The sequence below is a fragment of the Perognathus longimembris genome, chromosome 9 (genome assembly GCF_023159225.1).
Source record: "Perognathus longimembris pacificus isolate PPM17 chromosome 9, ASM2315922v1, whole genome shotgun sequence".
NCBI lineage: Eukaryota > Metazoa > Chordata > Mammalia > Rodentia > Heteromyidae > Perognathus > Perognathus longimembris.
This window is the reverse complement of record NC_063169.1, coordinates 90,950-113,384: the sequence shown is the minus strand read 5'-3', so window position 1 is coordinate 113,384 and position 22,435 is coordinate 90,950. Positions and strand designations below refer to the sequence as shown.

Below are 22,435 nucleotides of genomic sequence, written 5' to 3'. Positions count from 1 at the left end.
ACCATGATTATTCTTGTGTTCAGTTTTTTTCCTCAAATGAGGATGACTTTTATATGTATAACTTTAGGGTTACATGTGTAATACATTATAACATTATAATAAACATGGCCTCACATAATTTCAGAGATCAGTTTCCAAAGGAATATAAATCATATTATGAATTATTTAAAATATTTCATCAGAAAATAAATTTCTAGAGCAAGCCCAGATTTCATTTTTACATAAGTAAATAGTCCTAAGATTATTAGTGCCTTATATCCCCCCACCTATATATTTAAAATATATTTGAATAAATGAATGAATAGTTGAAATAGCATAGTACAGTTTTTATTACATAAAAAGTTCCTATTTCCTGAAAAAGTTTAGCCATGAACACATAGCTTGGACAGTTCTGTAAGAATTTTTTTAAAGACTCATTGATAATACTGTATTCTCAAACTTTTCTATACTCTATAATTTCTTTTCTCTTTATTATGAATTTTTCTTTGTTCTGAATGCCTCCTCTAGAAGAATGTGTGAAAATACTATTAGCTATTTAAAATACAACTTAGTTGTTTCTTAAACATTATTATGCTCTTCAGGTTTAATAATGAGGTCTAAAATAGAATGTATTATGGATCGTATTAAAATTTAAAATTCTTACACTATACCATGTCTTAAAATTTTTAGCTAAATTCTCTTCCCTCCTTTAAAAATAATTCTTTTCTGTTTTTGCCTTTTTCTCTTTTTATAGATGAATGATGTACATTTTTTTTTGATGATTATGATGATTGGCTTGAGCCATTGAGCACAACTGAAAATGAGAGTCAGGACTTGTGGAATCTAGATTTTGGCAAATCATAACATCTATTCTGACAAAAACAGAGAAGTACCCTTGCTGAGCTCTTTGATTCCTGCCAGCCCCAAAATTATTTTAAGTGTATGAAAATAAATCATAGGGCTGAAGGTGTGTGGCTCAAGCGGTACAGCACTGGCCTACTATGGAAAAGCCCTGGGTTGAATATGTAGTTTTATAAGAAAAGGAAAGAGAGAAGGAAAAATTAAACATGATACAATTGAAATAAATTTAAAAAAAATTTTTTTTTTTTGCCAGTCCTGGGGTTTAGACTCAGTGCCTGATTACTGACCCTGGCTTCTTTTTGCTCAAGGCTAGCCACTCTACCACTTGAGCCACTTCTGGCCATTTTCTGTATATGTGGTGCTGGGGGATTGAACCCAGGGCTTCACATATGGGAGGCAAGCAGTCTTGCCACTAGGCCATATTCCCAGCCCCTGAAATAAGTTTTTGAGTGACACATTTAAATTTGAAAAAAACAAACTAATATAAACTTGAGTGTACATCATTTGTAATTCTGATAAATTAATTCACTAACTGTTCTATTAGAGCAATACTAAGTCTATATTAACAAGTTGGAAAATTCTAGTAAATTTTGTTGTCAGAAGAGTATAGTAACTAGTGCTGTGTACAATCCTTACAACTAGCCAAGGCCAACATGCAGGTCCTATATGAGCGCCTTCTCAGAAGAAAACAGTCAAGAACCCAGAAAGACACCTGTACAGTAGGTATGTTTACAAATAGGCTAATTAAAGAATCCCTTTTAATTAGTAATAAATTTTTGTTAAATTTCATAAGTGTATTTGTTAATGTATCCCTACCACTTTTTTTTCAAAACTTACCTTGTAGAAACAATTTAGTTTATAGGTAATTTTTGGTTAATTTCTTAATTGATTTGTAATATTGAAGTTTTTTCTTCAAACTGGAAATGATTATTAAAATGATCTCTTTAGCATTTTCCATATTCTTTTGAGTTTCTCCAAAGACCATCATTTCAAAAATATGTATATTGGTGGGACTGAGTAGCTAGCTGATATTGCCTTAAATTTCCTTAAAGTAATTATCTTTACATTGGGTTATTGATAATGAAGTGTGATTTATAAACCTACTTTCATTCATTGCAGAAATAAATGCCTTTAGTATTTGGTTTTGCTATTTAAATTATAAATTATATATTTCTTTTTAGATGATATAGCATACACCATATAAATCAGTATGTTTTGAAGATGAGTGTTGGTGGATTAGACCTGTAATTATAGCCTCTTCAAGGCAAACTCAGGGAATAAAAAATAGTAAGATTCTATCTCTTATTAACTAGGGAAAAAGCCAGGTTGGAGGTGTGGCTCAAGTGGTAGAGCACCAACAATGAACAAGAAACCCAAATAAGAGCTGGAGACACTAAGTTTGAGCCACAGAACTGCCAAAAATAAAAAGGTTTAGTTATAATAAATAATTTTACTTTAACTTTTTAGGAATAAATTTTATAAAAAGCAGAGTGTACACATATAACAGTAAATATTAAATGAGATATTGTAAAATATTAACTACAGTGAAAGGTGATCATATATTTTGTCATTTCTTGCCTAAGGCAGTTTTGCAAGTTAACTTACATACAGTTAATATTTTATTGACAGTGTTGACCTCTTATGAAAACTGAAGCACACCATTAAATTATCAGAATATCTAGTAATTTCATAATTGACTTACCTCATTAATGTGCATTTAATTAATGGAAAAATATTACTTTCAACTTTATTGAGAATAGCATAGCTATTTAGATTTTGTGAGTTTTCTTTTTCTTTTTTTTTTTGCCAGTCCTGGGCCTTGGACTCAGGGCCTGAGCACTGTCCATGGCTTCTTTTTGCACAAGTCTAGCACTCTGCCACTTGAGCCACAGCTGGCCATTTTCTATATATGTGTTGCTGGGGAATCGAACCTAGGGCTTCATGTATATGAGGCAAGCACTCTTGCCACTGAGCCATATTCCCAGCCCATTTTGTGAGTTTTTTTTTTTATTGGACCACACGTTTTATTTCATTTTCTTCCTGTTGTAAAAAATGACTCTCTACAGTGAGAAAGTGTTTGCTTTTTTTTTTCTCTTCCTTTTTTTTTTTTTTCAAATTTTTATTATCAAACTGATGTACAGAGAGGTTACAGTTTCATACATTAGGCATTGGATACATGACTTGTACTGTTTGTTACCTCATCCCTCATACCATTTTGTGAGTTTCCTAAAGAGAATTTATATATATAATTTCAAAGCTAGTTTTCAGGTCTAACTTTGAAATACTTCCTCTAATTACTCTCTACTCCTTTCAGAGGAAATGGATGTTGAAGCTCGACTTACTGAACTATGTGAAGAAGTTAAGGTACTTGGAATTTTTTTTTTAAAGCACATTATCAAATTATTTGAGTGATTCCTGATTCCTATTCTAAGCATTTGCTTAAGAAAACAGACTTATCTGGAGTTGCAAAAATAAATTGGTTGACCACCACTTACCTGATTAAAATATATCTGGCCTCCGCATAAAGTCAGTTTATCTTTTGTAAAAGTATAGTCTTCATATAAGTGAACTAATAAAGACAGCTAATGAAAATGTACATTTTCTTTTATTAAATTGATTTATAGACAGATTTGTGAAATGGCTTAATGTATGTAAAAAGGATTATTTTAATTCAACATCAGGTTACATTTTTCTAGTTCATTCTTACAATCAAATTGAACAGATCTTTTTTGTTCCCTCCCTCCCTTTCACCCTTTCCTTTCTCCCTTTCTTTTCCTTTTACCAGGAAACAAATTTTTTTACTTTCTTAAGTTTAGTATTTGTTCTTGGTCAGCTACCTTAATGGAACAAATCAGAGGCATAAGTAAAAAAAAAATATTTACTTTGGTGTCTGTTTTGCTGTAAATTTACACAAGACTAGTCTCCTTTGAAACAGATATCTACCTTTTCCTTAAAAACTGCATATGCAGAATTTATAAGTAATTTTATATGCTGTCCTAGAGTTTTACCATAGTTTAAATAAGTCACTGTTCTTGATTTAGTTGTTCAAAAGAGCAGTAGTCATTTAAAAATAATACTAAGATGTGTGTAGTTCATATGAGTAAAATCTGTTTCAGTATTTGAAAAAGTAAGTATATGACAAAATATTAAGACTATTAGATTTATAAATGGGGTGGTAAACATTGCTCTTTATACCATACTACAGAAGCAATTCTAAATGAACCAAAGATGTTACAAAATGCAAGAAGGGAAGAATGTTAAGCAAATGCAGTCATTATAATTCAATGTGCATTATATAAAAGTTGAACCATATTACTTGAGGGTAGTGATGGGAGGAAGAAAAATGGGAGGAGAATGATGGAAGAGGTGACACTGATCAGGATGCATTGTAATCATAACCTGACATGGAATTGTAATCACTTTGTACAACTACTTAATGACATTTTTAAAAAATAGGACCATGGGGCTGGGGATATAGCCTAGTGGCAAGAGTGCCTGCCTCGGATACACGAGGCCCTAGGTTCGATTCCCCAGCACCACATACACAGAAAAACGGCCAGAAGCGGCGCTGTGGCTCAAGTGGCAGAGTGCTAGCCTTGAGCGGGAAGAAGCCAGGGACAGTGCTCAGGCCCTGAGTCCAAGGCCCAGGACTGGCCAAAAAAAAAAAAAAAAATAGGACCATGAACAGTCCAATATTGGAATATGAAATGGCTTCTTAGAACTAATTGTAAAGGAAAAAATGAACTAAGATGCTGAGTTTGAAACTTCTTTAAAACAAAATATGGAAAGTTGAAAGGAAGAAATAGATTGGAGGAGAATATTTGCAATATCTAAAACAGATGCTCAGTACTCTGGTTTCTCTTCAAATCATATAAATCTTTCCCCTTTTACTAAAACAGATACTCAAATTGTATAAGGAACTCCCACATATCATCTTCGGAATGACATTTGTGGAAAGGGATTCCCAGAGGCAGTGTACAAATAGGAGTTCTTCCTATTTTGGTAAAGTAGAGAAATGCAGATTTAAATCAAAGATTACTAGGTGGAAGTTGGCTGGCTATTTTTTTTAGTGTGATATTTGAAAATTTCTCTTGCAGGTTAAGGATATAGGGAAACCAAGTGTCCATACAGTGTTGGTGATAGAAGTCTCTACAGTGTTATTTAGGTCAATTCATCTGTCTGTTTCAAAATCATTTATCAAATGCACATTTTTCGCATATAAGTTTTTATTTAGTAATCTGTTTATAATAGTATTCACAGTGCACAAATATGAGTATAATAAATGGCATTATTATAAATTATGTAGCCATTAAAAAACTAGGCTGATAGATTACTTAACCCAGGCTGTTTGCCTTGTTATAGACTGATCCTGTGGCTTCTATATGCTAGTCAAACTATCTACCACTGAGTGACATCCTAATATTAATCTTTATCAAGTGCTGCTTTTATTCTGAAAAACAAAATTAATTGAAAAAATATACAGAAATGTATTAGTTTTATTGAAAAGGTGATGCATGGGGGGGTACAGTTACATATGTAAGGTAATGAGAACATTTGTTTTTAATCATTGTTACTCCAACCCTCATTATTTCCCACTTACCCATCCTTATTCCCCTCCCCCCAAGTTGTAAAGTTTTTATAGTGTCAAGTATCAATCAATGGTACATTGGTTCATCCTTTGTCTTGTTGTTTCTGTGATTCCCTTTCCCTTCCATGTATCAAATAATCTTTTTTTTTTTTTTTTTTTTGACCAGTCCTGGGCCTTGGACTCCGGGCCTGAGCACTGTCCCTGGCTTCTTCCCGCTCAAGGCTAGCACTCTGCCACTTGAGCCACAGCGCCGCTTCTGGCCGTTTTCTGTATATGTGGTGCTGGGGAATCGAACCCAGGGCCTCGTGTATCCGAGGCAGGCACTCTTGCCACTAGGCTATATCCCCAGCCCCCAAATAATCTTATATACTAGACGGGAGATATGGAAAACTAAGAAAAACAAAAATGGAGAGAGAGGAAAAAAAAACTACATATAGGACATCATAATAATCTCTTATTTCCATATATTGGAGTTCATGTTGATATGCTTCCTTATATATGATCCAATGCACAAAGCAATTGAGTTATTGAGATCCCCTGTTAAGAATATCATAGACATATTCTAGTATTTACCAATGTGGGAAATCATGCAACCTACTTTTCTTTGGGTCTGACTTACTTCACTTAATATAATTTTTTCCAAGTCTTTCCATTTCCTTATGAATGTGGCAATGTCATTCTTTCCGATGGAAGCATAGAAATCTTTGGTGTATATATACCACATTTTCCTAATCCATTCATTTCCTGGGGGACATCTGGATTGGTTCCCTATTTTAGTATGGTAAATAATGCTGTAATGAACATGGTTGTGCTGGTAGCTTTAGTATGGCCTTGTTTGTGGACATTTGAGAAAAGTCTCAACATCTCTTGCCCACTTTTTAATAGTTGTTTCTTTGGGGATTTATTTTGGGAGAATTTAATTTCTTGAGCTGTGGGTATATTTTAGATATGAGGCCTTTGTCTGTTGTATGGCTAGTAAAGATCTTCTCCCAAGCTGTGGGCTTTGTATTTATCTTGCAAGTATGTCCTTTGCCATGCAGAAGCACGGCTGCAGTTTGCCTGCAGTTTGATGCAATCCCATTTGTCCAACCTTTTTTTGATTTGTTGTGGTTCTGGGTCGTTATTAAAGTTTTGACCTGTGCCAAGGAACCCTAGTGTTTCTCCTATTCCTTTCTGTAATATTTTCAGGGTATCTGTTCTTACCTCAAGGTCTTTGATCCATTTAGAATTGATTCTGGTGCAGGGTGATATATAAGGATCTAGATTTTTATTATAGGTATTTAACTAATTTTGCCTGCAGCATTTATTGAAGAGGCTATCTTCCTTCCATGCTATTGTTTTTGGCTCCCTTGTCTAAGATTAGGTGGCCATAGGTCTGCGAGTTAGTTTCTAGGTCTTCAGTTCTATTTCATTGGTCCTCAGGCCTGTTCTTGTGCCAGTACCAAGCTGTTTTTGGTAACTGATTTTGTAACAGAGTTTGAAGTTTTGTATTGATATTCCTGCAGCACTGTTCTTCCTGCCAAGGTGTGTTTTGTTATTCAGGGTCTTTTATTGTTCCGTATGAATTTTTGGATTGCTGCTTCTATTTCATTAAAGAAAGAAGTTGAGATATTGATAGGTATTGCATTGAATTTGTGTATATACAGCCTTTGGCAACATTGCCATTTTCACAATGTTAATTCTCACAATCCAGAAGCATGGAAGGACGTAAAATTTCCCATCCGCATCTTGGGTACATTTTTGACAGCTGATATGATAAAAAATATATATGATTAGGACGTCTAAAGAGCTATTAAACATCAGTTTAAAGGTGCACTCATCTTTTTTTTTTTTTTTGCCTGTATCAGGGCCTGAATTCAAGATCTAGGTGCTGTCCATGAGTTTTTTGCTTAAGACTACCACTCTACCACTTGAGCCACAATTCCAATTCCAGCTTTTTTGCTAGTTTCTTGGTGATAAGAGTCTCAAAGACTTTCCTACCTGGGCTGGCTTCAAACTGCCATCCTGAGTGACTAGGACATATCCCGGAATCTGTCTCTAACACTTTTTTTTATGCTAGGCTAGGAGCTTGATCTCAGGATCTTGGTCTCTGTTCCTAAACTTTTTTGCTCCGCAATTGGAGCCACACCACCACTTCCAGCTTTTTGGTAGTTAATTGCAGTTCAGAGTGTCATGGACTTTAATGCCTGTGCTAGCTTCAAATCTCAGTCTTATATCTCAGGCTCCTGGGTAGCTGGGGTTACAGGTTGAGTCACAGGCACTTGGCTTTACTAAATTTTAAAAATCATTTCCTGGAACAGAACATATTTATAGATTTATCATATATTAACAAATCCCTCTCTCTCACATGTCGACTCTTACTGGCTTCCTTTCCAGAAGTCTGGAGTTCATAACTCTTTACTGAGTTTGCCTAAAAGTTCTAGGGTGCTTTTTCTTCACTGAAGCTAGTAATTCCTTACTCTGCAATATACTGAATTGCTCCTATGTACTGGTAGCTAGAGTGAAAAAGTGAATACTATGCAATCATAATCCCTTTACTTTTTAATATTTTTTCTTAGTTTGGGTGTCATGTGGAGAGATAAATGGAAGCTTGATTGAGATGAAGGAGGAAAAACCTAAAGAGTTTTAAACTTAAAAAGAAAAAATCATTTGTGATACTCAGCATTTGGGAGTGTGTGTGTGTGTGTGTGTGTGTGTGTGTGTGTGTGTGCATGTTTTTAAAATATTTAAGTTCATATATCCTCCAGTGGTACAGGAGCAGCCTTGAGCCAAAAAGCCAATTGAGAATACAAGGCCGTAGGTTCAAGCCCTAGTCCTTGCACCCAAAAGAGAGAAATTTAATTTATGGTCTTAATCTTTGTTTAAAAATACTTATTCTGGATGATGGAAGGCATAACATTGATCAAGATGCATTGTACACATAAATTGACTTGTTGAATTGACACCCCTTCATATAACTATTTAAGGATAATAGAAATGATTTAAAAATTAAGTAAGTAAATAGCTATCCTTATTCTATCAATTCAACAAAATGAGTTACACTTTAGCAACTTCTGCATGTCATACAATGTCATACATAATGTATTCCTCTACACTAGTTTAGATGAACATATTAAATCAATGGGATAATTTCATACTTTCCTTAACCACTCGTAATAGAGTGGTTTCTTTTTTTTTAACACTTGATGCAAACATTTATTGTGAATATTCATGAATACATTATGCACTGTTCATAATAATCCCATAGTAGAAAGAACCCAAAGATCCACTCACAGGGGATTGGATATGCAACCTGCTAGTATATACAATGAAATTCTGTGCTACATCAAAGGGCATGCACTACAATACCGGGCATGGGCTACAAGGCAGGCCACTACACACACGAGTCTCCAAATAAGCATAGCAAGAGAAAGAAGCCACAACGAGAAATATATACTGTCTGCTTTTTTGTAGCAAAGTCTAAAAAACTGCTAAGTAGTATCACAGATCAATCATTGCTCAGCATAGGCAATGAAAGAAGAAGTTTATGGGGAATATGTTCACTGTGAGGGTTGGACTGTCCCCTCCAAAATGCATGTTGATATTTGCTTGCCTTTGTAACAGCCAGTAGAGTGTGAGACTTGCCCTCTGTTTCTTCCATGAGAAGGCGGGGGAGTGATAAAGTGCTTTCTTTAACAGCTTTTGTTTGTCTCATCTGTGAGCTTCTCAAATTAATCTTTCTGAAATGTATGCCCTCTAGAAAGAAAAAGAAGTGCTTGATAACTTTGTAAAAGGATTGGCCACAATTGAGGTAGAACCTGATAACATAGAAATGAGGGGAAAAAGCATTTCCAAAAGTTTTTCAGTCCTTTCTGAGGAGTTGAAGATCTCTTTAAGTACTTCATTTAGCTGACTGGGGAGGAAAATCTTACTATGATCTTTCTGTGTTTCAAAGTTTCTACAACTTGGGGCTGGGAATATGGCCTAGTGGTAAAGTCCTTGCCTCATATACATGAAGCCCTGGGTTCGATTCTCAGCACCACATATATAGAAAAAGCTGGAAGTGGCACTGTGGCTCAAGTGGTAAAGTGCTAGCCCTGAGCAAAAAGAAGCCAGGGACAGTGCTCAGGCCCTGAGTTCAAGCCCCAAGACTGGCAAAAAACAAAACAAAGTTTCTACAACTTTGATCATGCCTTACATACAATGTATTTAAAATTCTCAGTACTTTGGTGATAGCAGTTGATCATCTTCTAGAGAATTATAATGGATTATACCTATAATCTCAGCTCATCAATGAGTCAGAAATCAGGAGAATCATGGTCAAAACCAGCCTTGGAAAGAAGTTCACAAAACAAAGCTTAGCAAGTTTAGCAAGGTGGTAACGGCCTAGCTATGCAGGAATCAAATAAGTTTCTAGTCCAGGCCACTTAAGCATAGATGTGAGCCCTTATTTAAAAAAAAAAGATGTATGGGGTGTGTGTGTGTGTGTGTGTGTGTGTGTGTGTGTGTGTGTGTGATATAGGGTTATGGCTCAAGTGGTAAAGAGCTTGTCTAGCATGCTCAAGGCCTTGAGTTCATACTCTAGGACCACCAAATAAATAAATAAAATTGTAGAAAATTGCTGGAGTTGAGTGTGCATACACATCTATTTGTTTTTTAATAGTAAACTTGACTTTACATTAATATTGTCAGTAAAATTATATTTGATAAGCTGGAGGAAGTCTTGGAAAGCACTGAAGTTCTTTTTTTCTTGTCATTTCAGAAAATAGAAAATCCTGATGAACTTGCAGAACTTATCAATATGAATCTTGCACAACTTTGCTCACTTCTGATGGCCTTATGGGGACAATTTCTAGAAGTTATAACACTACATGAAGAACTAAGAATACTATTAGCACAAGAACACCATACCTTGAGGGTAAGCTAAAGGAAAGAAATGCTAGAGCATTTTAATAAGTATTATGTATCTTTACATTTTTCTTCAGAATAGAAAACTTGATTTTTATTTACTATGTTGGTTAATCAGAAGAGAGATTTATCATTATTCCTGCTTAAATTCCAAAGTTAATAATATAATACGATAGCTATAAATATGGTACCTTAGTCACAACCCTTGTTAGTGAAACATACTACCTATAAAGGTGAATAATATATGAAAATCAATGATAAAGGATAATCCCCAGAGCTTAAAACAGGAATTGTAGTCAGGCCTCATTTTGGATAGAAATCAGCAACTTAAACTTCCTCTCAAAACTTAAATACAGCTTCTCTCCCCTTTTCTCCTTTCCTCACCTCTTTTCTCATTTTTTTTTTTTTGCTAGTTCTGGGGCTTGGACTCAGGGCCTGAGCACTATCCCTGGCTTCTTTTTGCTCAAGGCTAGCACTCTGCCACTTGAACCACAGCGCCATTTCTGGCCATTTTCTATATATGTGGTGCTGGGGAATCGAACCCAGGGTTTCATGTATATGAGGCAAGTGCTCTTGCCACTAGGCCATCTTCCCAACCCTCCCCTTTTCTCCTTTCCTCACCTCTTTTCTCCCTCACCTTACATAGGAATACATAAGTAAACTTTGTTAGAGTGGTCTAGACATACACATTTGCTGTAGGAATATAGTAAAGACATCATGAGGTACAATTGCCTTTTTAAAAATTAACTCCATGTATTTTAAATTATAGTCTTTGGTTACACTTTTTTTTAAACTGTCTGTATGTTATCTTTTGACAGACTGGCATAGTGTAGAATTTTGATTTAGAAAAAAATGTACAGATACCTTTTTGGTATAATACATGCCTGTGATTGTGGAAAAGGTGAGCTGTCAATAAATGATATGGCAGTTAACTGTCCATGTGGAAAAAAATATTCTACTCCAAGTGGCCTAAACACTTGAATGTGAAAAGCAAATTGAAGAATTGTCAAAATGTAGTTAAAAACTTACAGAATTACAAAACTAGTACAAATACTGAATATAGTATTTATGAAAATCCAAAATTACCATTTAGAACATGTGCTTTGTTATTCTCTTTTTCTATGTAGATGCACATTGATATAGATATATGTATATAGATAAATATCTCTAAAGGCAGACTTTCTTCCCCAACCATTTGGATAGACATAATATCCTTTTATCTCTAAATATTTCAGTATATATTTCCTAATAACAAAGTCAATCACTTACCATTATAGTAACTGTGTTTAGATAATTTGATATTTAAATATATATAGAATTTTGTGCTAAGTGGACATATGAACATTTACTTATCAAATATTAATATATAGGATATGGCTATATTTAAATTTTATCAGTTGTCTTATGTGTTTCTTTTTGTTGTTGTTTTGATCCCAAACTGGGACTTTTTGGTATCTGATGTTTTTGCTCATTGATTGGCATTCTATTATCTGTGCCATGCCTTCAACCTTTTATTGTGTTCTTTTTTTAAGACAATTTTCCCTGTTGTCAAGATCGGGTTTGTGAGCTTGCATGACTTCAGTTTTAATGTTTCTATTGGCTCATTTAACCTGCGATTGTTTTCTATATTTTCTTTGTCTTCCTTGAATCTGACTTTAAAAAAAATGATCGATATCTATCAGTTTGAATATGGGTTTTTCCCCCTAGTGATTTGATTAAAATGCCAAGTGCTAGTGATTCAGGCCTGTAATCCTAGCTAGTCAGGAAGCTGAGATCTGAAGATCACAGTTGGAAGCCAGCCTAGGCAGGAAATTCCATGAGATTCCACTAAGAAGCAAATGGTGGAGTATTAGCCTTGAGCAGATAAGCTCAGAGACATTGCTTAGGACCTGAGTTCAAGCCCCAGGACTGGCACCAAAAAAAAGTTAAAATTATATTTTTCTAAGGAGTTTTTTCCCCCATTCAATCTAAATGTTTTGTAAATAATCAAATAGCTCATAATACCCTTCAAAGATATTTTTAATATCTGCCAGATCTATAGTTTTTTCCACTGTTTCATCACTGATAAATTTGTGCTTTTGTTCTTACCAGAAATTTGCTATTTTACTGATTTTTTTTTCAAGAACTACCTGTGTTATTACTTTTTATTTGTTTATTTATTGTACTGGTCCTGGGGCTTTAATCTCAGGGCCTGGGCTCGCTGCCTAAGCTTTTATGCTCAAGGCTGGCCCTCCAGCACTTAAGACAACTTAGATAAGAGAACTTTCCTGCCTATGCTGGCTTAGAACTATGGAATTAAGAACCGAGACTCAGATCTCAGCCTCCTAGGTAGCTATAGGCTTAAGCCACCAGTTCCTGGCAATTATTACTTCTCCTGTATGCTTTATTTTCTGTTTTCTTTTTTCTTTTTCTTCTACATTGTAGTAATCAGGCTTGTCATGTTGAATATTGTGGGGTTTCTTAGGGCTGTTTCCTAGAAGTCCTTTATTAAAAATCAGTTCTCTCTAAAAGACCAAGAAGAGATTCTATAGAGGATCAAGTAGTATAATCACAGAATCAAACTCACTGATTTCTGGCTTCATCTTAGATAGCAGTTTAGAATGGATTAATAGTGAATGGATAGATATTTTCCAGCCTATTTTCAGTGACATTTTTATTACCAAGATTTTGAATAGTGATGATTGTTGGAATATCAGTATTATCAGCAATATAGCCAGCTTTCATATTAAGTTAAATTGGCACTGATAAGCATTAAAACATCTCACTGGTTCTTTTGAAGGTAGAGGATTATTAGCTCAGTACTTGAATTTTCTAGTCCTCTTCTAGAGAGGTGACTACTACTTCCTTGTAGAGTAGTTATCAGGGTATGTGATCAGCAGCCTAAGCATCTGTTCTGTAGGAAGGGGTCAGCAAACTGTTAGGGGCCACACAATAAATATTTTGTAGTTTTTTTTTTGGTGGTGGCGTCATGTGTCTTAGTCACAGCTACTCAGCCTTGTTTTGTATAATGAAAGCAGCCAAGGACAACTTGTAAATTAAGTGAGCATGACTTTATTAATAAAGTTGTTTGCAAAAAGAAGTTGTAGTCCTGATTTGACTTTGGACTATGTAATTTACCAATTCCAAGTGACAACTCCTCATATATGTTGCCACAAATAAAAATCTTTTTCTTTTTTCTTTCTCTTTTTGGTCAGTCATGGGGCTTGAACTCAGGACCTGGGCACTGTCTCTGAGCTCTTTTGCTCAAAGATAGCCACAGCTCCACTTCCACTTATCTGGTGGTTAATTAGAGATTAGAGTCTCATGGACTTTTCTGCCCAGGCTGGCTTTCAACCTTAATCCTCAAATCTTAGCTTCCTGGGTAGCTGAGATTACAGAGGTGAGCCACTAATGCCTGGCTCATAAAAATCTTTTTGAAGTCAAAATTGCTTTTAGAATACAATATAAGTAAAAGCAATTAGCAAGAAATGTTTAATGTGGGAAAGTACTTTTTTCAATGTTTTTTAGAACTGTATTTTTAATTTAAAAAATCATTCTATTAATATCTAGTCCCACCTTCATGGAAGCTCTGGAAAGAGAATGGTAGCATATATTCAAGATAACTTTATAACATGACCTCTTGTGGTGATGAAGCTTTCCAGAATAGAGTAGAAGCAAAATGGTAAATTTCAGCACCGCAGAAGGTCTGGGGTTTGAGGCACAAGAGACCAAGACAAGAATGAGATACCGAAGAAATTCTCTAACGTTATATCTAGAGCTTCCATTTTCTTACTCTTTTTAATTAAGAATTAAGAAAAGGTAATTCAAGTATTAGAAAATACTATTACTTAAACAGGAATAATAAGTTCCCCTTTCCTACATGTAGGGAATCACTAAAGCCATAGGAATGGTAGCATATCAATCTGGCTTTGTTTTTCAGTTCAACAGTAACTTTGTTACGGAAATGTCTTGGTATTGTTAGAATATAGATCTAAACTTACACTAACCAGAATATTCCAAAGGTCATTTATGTTTGTGCAGGGATAGATTTAACCAAAAAAAATTATATAGATAGTTAAAGAATATATTCAGAAGCAGCACAATTGAGCTCAGTCACAGAAATTAACCATTGATATGAAATCTTTCCTTACTGGTTTGAAAACAGACAGAATTATACTGAAAAGAAGAAATGTAAATCTGTACTTGGATTAAATTAAATCTGTGATTTAGTAAGTTAATTTAATATTGTTTTAAGGTATTGTTTGTTTAGATTCTAAAAGTGCATGTTTTCTGATTCTTGGCTGATTAACTTATGTTGAATATGCCACATATAGGTTGATTAAAGGAGAAATACTGTAATAAATGATAGACGTTTGTTTTCTCTAAGGAAGGTCTGTATCTTCGAAAAATGTGCAAAATCTTCCCTTTATCTCTGTCTCCAAGACTTTTCCCAATATAAATATCCTAGAAAAGCTAGCCTGTAACAAAGAATGTCAGTGCTGGGTGAATTTGATTACAATACATTATTTTCATATATGGAAATAACCCAACAAAACCTCTTTGTACAATTAATATAAAGTAACAAAAAAAGATGGAGAAATGCAATAGAACTATGGAGAAGTATCTCTCACATGTCTTAGAAGCAAACATGTTTTCACTGTAGTTTTATTTCTCCCCAGGAATTTTACTAATTTTTATTTCTAGTGTTTCCAAAGATATCCCTTGAAGGATTATAATGTATTTAATGTTAATTATAACTTGTGCCTGGGATCTCAGTGTTTTTTGTTGTTGTTATTGTTGTTTGTTTGTTTGGTTTACAGTACTAGGGCTTGACCACAGGGCCTTTCACATGTTAGTCAGATACTAGTCTACCTTTTGAGCCCCAGGCCTAAAGTCTTACAGAAAGAAGCCTTTTATAGAGAAAGAAGTCTTTACAAAATAATATGGGTTGTTTTCGTACTTGAAAGTGTTACTGTAAAACTTTATTTGAAACTATTTGCTTACATACCTTTTCCATTTATTTGGGTTATATACATAGGAATAGAATTACTAGGCCATATAACTGCTTAACTGCTTAACATCTTGAGGAACCTCCAAACTATTTTCCACAGCGTGGGTGCCATTTTACATTCCCAAAGGCTATGGAAAAAAGTGTTCTAATTTCTCCACATCGTTGCCAAAACTTGTTATTTTCTTCACTTTTTTAAGTGGTCAACTTAACAAGCAGGTGATTGTATTAAATTATGGTTTGGGCTTACATTTCCACCAATGACTTGATTTTGAATACCCTTTAAGTACTTATTGGGCACTTATATCTCTTCTTTGGAGAAATGTATGTAATACATTCAAGTCCTTCTATAAATATATTCAAGTTTTCTCACTTAATTCTGTTCTTTGTCTTTTAGTCATTGAGTTTTAGAATATCTTTATATATTCTGGAAATTAAGCCCTTATTTATATGACTTACAAATACTTTTTCTTCTGTATATTGTTTTTAATTTTTTACTTATTATCTTATTTTATGTGCTGATAATGGGGCTTGAACTTAGGGCCTGGTTGCTGTCGCTTGGCTTTTTTGCTCATACTTGGTGTTCTACCACTGGGCCACAGCTTCACTTCTGGATTTTTAGTGGTTAATTGGAAATAAGGGTGTCTCAGACTTGTCTGCCTTGAGCTGGCTTCAAACCACTATCCTCAGATGTCAGCCTCCTGTGTAGCTAGGAACACAGACATTAGCATTAGCCATTGGGGTCTGGCTTTCTTTTGACTTTCTTGATAATGCCCGGCAGTACATAAGATAGCAGGATAGGAGGGAAGCATTTATCCCCTCCCTCCCAATAGGAAGGATCCAGTAAAGGTACAGATACATTCAGTAGTTATTTTTGCAGTCAAATTTGTAAAGGGTATGATTAATTTTTATTTCTTTGTAGGTATTATTGTGCTTAAAACTACTACTAATACAGTTACCTTGCAATGCGAGAAAAAACAATCTTTTCAACCTGAATTTATTTTGTATATTTCTGTTACAGCACACTCGCATGCCTGATTTCAATACATATTTTAGACTTGTAAAGTATTGATGGTACCCAGATTTAGGACAGAAACAGAAAAATTAAATTTTGCTAACTGATACAAGAGTCTGTCATTGGTACCATTTTGATAACCAACCACTATATAGGAAATTTGTTACTTTAGAAAATGACCTTGTACAATTTCCTCACTCCATAAGTAGTCACTATAGTGATTTCTATGACCATAGTTTTAACTTTATCTATTTTTAAAACCCACATAAATAAAACTTATTTTTTTCACTCTATGATCTTTTGAAGTTAGTTCATCTTGCTTTGTTATAGAAGTCAATTGTTTTTATTTCTGAGTAGTAGTCTATTGTGTGGTATTTCAGAATTTATTTGCCCCTTGATGATTTGTTTGTCCTTATTTGGTTATCCTGAGTGAAGATACTATGAATATTCTTCTGTAAACATTTTTGTCCTAGCTACTTGGGAGACTGAGGTGTTAAAATGATGGTTCAAAGCCAGACCAACAAGACAGTTTGTGAGACTCTTTCCTCCATTTAGCCACCAAAAAGCCAAGTAGTAGTCCTTCCATGGTCCAAGCCCCAGGACCAGAAAAAAAAATTTTTTTAACATACATATATGCTTCTTTCCTCACTATTATAAGCCAGCTTGACTTGAATGTTCCATGTTATTAATAATGCCATTTGGGAATTTTTAGGTTCGCAGATTTTCTGAGGCTTTCTTTTGCTTTGAACATCCTAGAGAAGCTGCTATTGCATTCCAGGAACTTCAGTGAGTAGCGTAAATTAAGATGACATTTCTTTTTGCATAAGATTTATACCAGAATTTATTTATACAGTATTTAAAAATAAAAGAAATTTAGAAATATGTTCATTAATTGTTTTGGGTTTAATCTTATGAATTAATTACTTCATGAAAGCCTCATACTTTACATAAGTAACCCAATGTATTTTGCCTGTCTCCTCTTATATCAAATATACTGTAACCTCAACTGTCCCATTCAGTTTTTATCCCAGCTTTCCATTTGGCCATTTTGTTCTGTCTTTATTTTCACAGGTCATAATCTCTTACATGCATCATTTTTATTACAGATTTCCATAGGTAGCCTGACTGACATTTCCTTCTGTTGTATGACTGATTTATAGTTACAGTGTCCAGGAAAATTGTCCTTTCATCTTTTCATCCTGAGTATATTTATGTCTGATCTTGTTTGGCTTTAAGGAATAGTTTGAGGACATTATACTGAGTAAAAGAAGGTAGACATAAAAGAATGAATACGGTATAATTTTGTATATGTTGACCATATGGAACAAGCAAAATAAGGTGAAAAAATCAAAACAGTGGCCCTTTTCCAGTTGATTTGTGCCAAGAAATTGAGAAAGACATGAGGGAACTCTCTTGAGTGGGTGGAAATGCTGTATTTTTATTTGTCAGAATCATACAGCTAAGAGTTATATATTTCAGTTCTAATAAACTATCTCTAATAAACTGTCTCCTGAAACTACCATAAGCAGTGACAGAATGTGTGGATAGGTAGTAAATATTAGGGTATACTGAAACAAGAGTGGCAAATGTTCATTATCCTCAGTGATGATGTGTCCCTGAAAATTTGTATTCTATTTTGTTTGAAATTTCCCATATAGTGTCATGTCAAAAAAAAAAAAAAACAGTCAAGTTTTGTGTTAGAAAGTCATATACCTTTTGTAAAAATAGCTACTTTGTGTTAGGTAAAGCAACCACAATGGAGCCCACTTTTTCCTAGTGTTCTCAACAAATAATCAGTAGGCATCAAGCTTCTGGTACCTTTCTACATACTATTCACAGCAAATTGTGAAGCCCAATCATAGGTACCTTGAAATAACAAGTGAAATCATAGAAGAATATGATAGAAATAATTTGTCAACAGACTATAAATTGATAAGTCAGCTTACTGTCACCAAACCATAATTTTCATTTAACACGGTCTTATCTCTGTCCAAGAAGCTCTTTCATAAGGGGGTTATATTATAAAACAAAAGAATAGGAATGGTGGGGGAAGAGAACAGGGTAGATTGTAAAGTGGAGTTGGGTATAATTTTTTTTTATTACAGTCTGACTTAAGAAATATTTTTCAGTGCTCAGAGTCATCTACAGATGTGCACCGCTATCAAAACCACTTCCTTCTGCAGTTCTCTTCCACCCCTACCTATTGAATGTAGTGAATTAGATGGAGATCTCAATTCATTACCTATAATCTTTGAAGATAGGTATTTAGATTCAGTTGTTGAAGGTAAGTATAACCTAAATAAAATATATAAGCCACATATATCATTTTCAGTGTATTCTTTCAAATATACATAAAACCATTCCCTACAATGAAACAAAAAAAAAAAAAATTTTCCTGCAGTTTTATGTATTTTCGAGGATACTAGAAAGTTATAGTTAGACAAACTAGTTCTAATCATATGAGTTCTCATACTTGTTGTAAACATGAATCTTTCTTTCTTTGGATAAAAGACTTAGATGCACCCTGGATGGGAATCCAGAATCTTCAGAGATCAGAGTCCAGTAAAATGGATAAACATGAGACTGAAGAAAGCTCTGTAGCAGGACTTTCTAGCCCAGAGTTGAAGGTCAGAACGGCTGTTGCCTCCAGTGTTTGGTATACAGAAGGTGAAAATCCACTAACAAAATCTCTAAAAGCAAAGAATGAAGAATCAAATAAGTCCAAGGCTAAGGTCACTAAGCTCATAAAAACCATGAAACCAGAAAGCACAAAAAAATTAATAAAACAGAACTCTAAGGATTCTGTGGTTTTGGTAGGCTACAAATGTTTGAAAAGTACACCATCAAATGATCTAAACAAATGCTGTGACGGCAACCTTTCACATAGTGAGAAGGAAGGTCTGGATCCCACAATATGTGGATATAATTTTAACCCAAAGACCTACGCCAGACAGACAAGCCAAAAGGAAACTAGTTATTTGCCAACTAATACAGAAAGAATTGAACAAAAGTCTCCAGATACTGAAAACATGCAAGCAGACCAGTTCAATGCTTTGAACTCTGGCAGCCTAAATCTTTGTGCAAATTTGTCCATTTCAGGTAAACTTGCTTTCTGCCAGGATGATAGTGAAACTGCACCCATGGAACAAAATCTGGCATCCAGAAGCTCATCAGATGATTGCCATGGTCGTCAAACAGCCCCACCTTCAGAAGCTAGAACTCTTGAAGGGAAGCCCAGTAGTAAATATCCTTTCAGTGAGGAGAAAGTAACAGTTAAAATAGGACCTTGGACAGAGCGACAAGAAGAACTGTTTCTGGAGAATTTACTACCCAACTTTGAATCCTTAGAACCTAATGATAAATCGAAATACATAGAAGTAACAGTTGAAAAGGAAGCTTTGCAGGAAGCAAAGTACCATTCTGTTGGAGAATCATTAGCTAAATTTAGAAGTAATCCACCTGCTTTTTCTACAAAAGAATATCATGTTTCAGTAAGTGGAGATACAATTAAATTACCAGATATTAATACCACTTATGCCTCTTCTAGATTTTCAGATTCAGGTGTTGAAAGTGAACCAAGTTCTTTTGCAACCCATCCAAACCCTGAGATAGTCATGGAAACTGCACAAGGGCAAGGTCTTTTCAATGAAAGATTATTTCCTCAGCTCTTGGTGAAACCTGATTATAATGTAAAATTTTCATTAGGAAGTCACTGCACTGAGAGTACAAGTGCTTTTAGTGAGATACAATCATCGTTGACATCTATAAATTCTCTACCTTCTGATGATGAACTGTCACCTGATGAAAAACCTAAGAAATCTGTTGTACCTGAATGCCATCTAGTAGATAGCAAAACTGTACTAAGTCTAGGAACAATTGATTTACCAAAATCTGGTGATACTAAAAAGTCAAGTATTATTTCGCAACAGCAATGTGTTGCATTTTCAGGGCATTTGGACAGTGAAACTTCGATACATTCCTCAAGTTCAAGCACTAAAGACCCTTTCCAACTTGTTTTTCCAGATAAAGACAGTTCCAGTGTTGTAAAAAGTAGTTGCAACTCCAAACCTAACTTGGACACTCTTTATAAAGAGTCCCAGACTCCTGATAAACGTAGTAACTCTGCAGAAACAGCAATTGCATTAAGTTCAAAGCTGATTTCGTTGGGCACTGCTTGTGTTGTTTCAGGTTCCATTTCTACTAGTGGAGAAGTTAGTGATGGTAGGACTGTGGAAAGAAAAAGTAATGATCCATTAGATCTCCAACGAATTTATTCAGAAGCCCAAACTGTTGAAAGTGAAGCTCATATGAGTGTGAGTGAGCCTTTTTCAGCCAGTGATGATGTAGTAAAGCAAGGGCTTGTGGAAAATTATTTTGGCTCTCAGAGAAGTACTTGTATTTCTGATGCATGTGCTGTTGGCTTCTGCAATTCCGATAGTTCTCAGAAGGAAACCTGTGGAAAAGGAAATAGTAATCTTCAGCAGGAACAGGGCCAAGAGGATGAGGAGGAAGAACAGGATCAAGAAATGGTTCAAAATGGGTATTATGAAGAAACACATTATCCAGCTTTGGATGGAACAGGAAATGCTCACTATATAAGCAGAGATGCTGAAGCTGAAGAAGGACTTAGAAAATCTGAAAAAGTTAACAGTGATTATCCAAGGGATGGGATGAATATGCCTACTGTTTGTACTTCTGGGTGTTTATCTTTTCCATCTGCACCACGAGAGTCTCCTTGTAGTTTTAAATATTCTTCGAAAAGTAAATTTGATGCCATTACAAAGCAGCCATGCAGCATTCCTTACAACTTCACATCTTCAATTTCTTGGTATGAAAATTCACCAAAACCTCAAATACAAGCGTAAGTAATGGAGCTCAACAGTCTATTCTATTAAATAAATTTGTAACGTCTTAACTAATGTTTTCTCCTTTGATTATCATACATGGGTAACTAGACACAATATAGGAATACTCATAGTTTCCAAATGGTCTTTTCTGTATGCTAGACATTCCTGATAAAAATTTTGCATTGGTTATTTTATGTTAAAACAACATAATAATTGGAGCTAATACTCTGTTTTCTACCCATTAACTTGTAGACAAAAGCTGTGTATCATGTTTACAGCTAGGAAATAGAGACAGTGTTACATAAGTAATAAGGAGGTAGAAACTTCTTAAACCTACTGAGCCCTGATTGCCTCAGTTGTCAGTCATTTCCAGAATTGATTTCATGAACCAGTGAAAATCTGGAAAAATCGGGGATGATACAGATGTACTTGCATATACTGATTCTCAGTGCACCTTACAGCTTCCCACCCAGACCAGTTTACAAAATCTGCATTTAGAAGTCTGGACCTGTATACAGTAGATTTTTAAAGTACATAAATTATTCTGATTTACATACAAAGTTTCTAGAACCTAAAATTAACTGTACCACATATTGGATACCTCTCTTAGGGTCTCTGAATCTTCATGAGAAGATTCAGTGGTCTAGTGTATATTATTAAGATGAGCCCACATATTTTTGTTTGCTACAACTAAGTATTGCTACTTGTGTGGTAGAGACAGGAGGATTACAAGTTTGATCACTAAATAAATTGAGACCTATCTGAAAAACAAAAACAAAAAAGTGCTTTTGGTAGGGCACTTGCCTAACATGCTGTTTGAGGTCCTGACTATTATCCCTACTCACTTGAGCGCACATGTGCGCACACGCACGCACACACACACAACATACACACACACAGAATTGCTGGGTTTCCCCTTCTACAGTTCTACAAATTTTAGGTGATTGTTTCTTTGGTTCTAAAATAAAAAAATGTTATAATCTTTTGTTAAAATATATTTTATAATATTTTTTTCAGCTTCCTTCAGGCAAAAGAAGAATTGAAGCAACTTAAACTCCCTGGGTTCATGTACAGTGATGCCCCCCTGTTGGCTTCATCAATACCGTATTTTAGCATGGAGGAAGGAGATGGTTCTGAAGATGGAGTGCATCTCATTGTCTGTGTGCATGGTTTAGATGGTATGGGATATCAAGTTAACCAATAGCAACTCACCATATTATTTTCTCATAGATCTTTCTTTTCTTCAGTGTTTCACTTTAAAATATATTCAG

At 34.8% G+C, this 22,435-nt stretch overlaps 1 protein-coding gene across 9 annotated transcripts in view; it reads left to right on the top strand.

Moving 5' to 3' along the window:
- Positions 1-22,435, top strand: part of Fam135a (family with sequence similarity 135 member A) — a 72,004-nt gene that overhangs the window by 31,066 nt on the left and 18,503 nt on the right. For 5 of the 9 annotated variants that reach the window (XM_048354708.1, XM_048354705.1, XM_048354709.1 and 2 more), the window contains 7 exons: positions 1,483-1,563; positions 3,155-3,204; positions 10,170-10,325; positions 17,030-17,103; positions 18,447-18,601; positions 18,829-21,178; positions 22,182-22,342. In XM_048354708.1, coding sequence (XP_048210665.1) covers positions 1,483-1,563; positions 3,155-3,204; positions 10,170-10,325; positions 17,030-17,103; positions 18,447-18,601; positions 18,829-21,178; positions 22,182-22,342 — 3,027 coding nt within the window. Of the gene's footprint in view, positions 1-1,482; positions 1,564-1,590; positions 2,628-3,066; positions 3,205-10,169; positions 10,326-17,029; positions 17,104-18,446; positions 18,602-18,828; positions 21,179-22,181; positions 22,343-22,435 lie in introns of those variants that run through there. The other 4 variants (XM_048354710.1, XM_048354712.1, XM_048354711.1 and 1 more) reach the window with 4 other exon arrangements.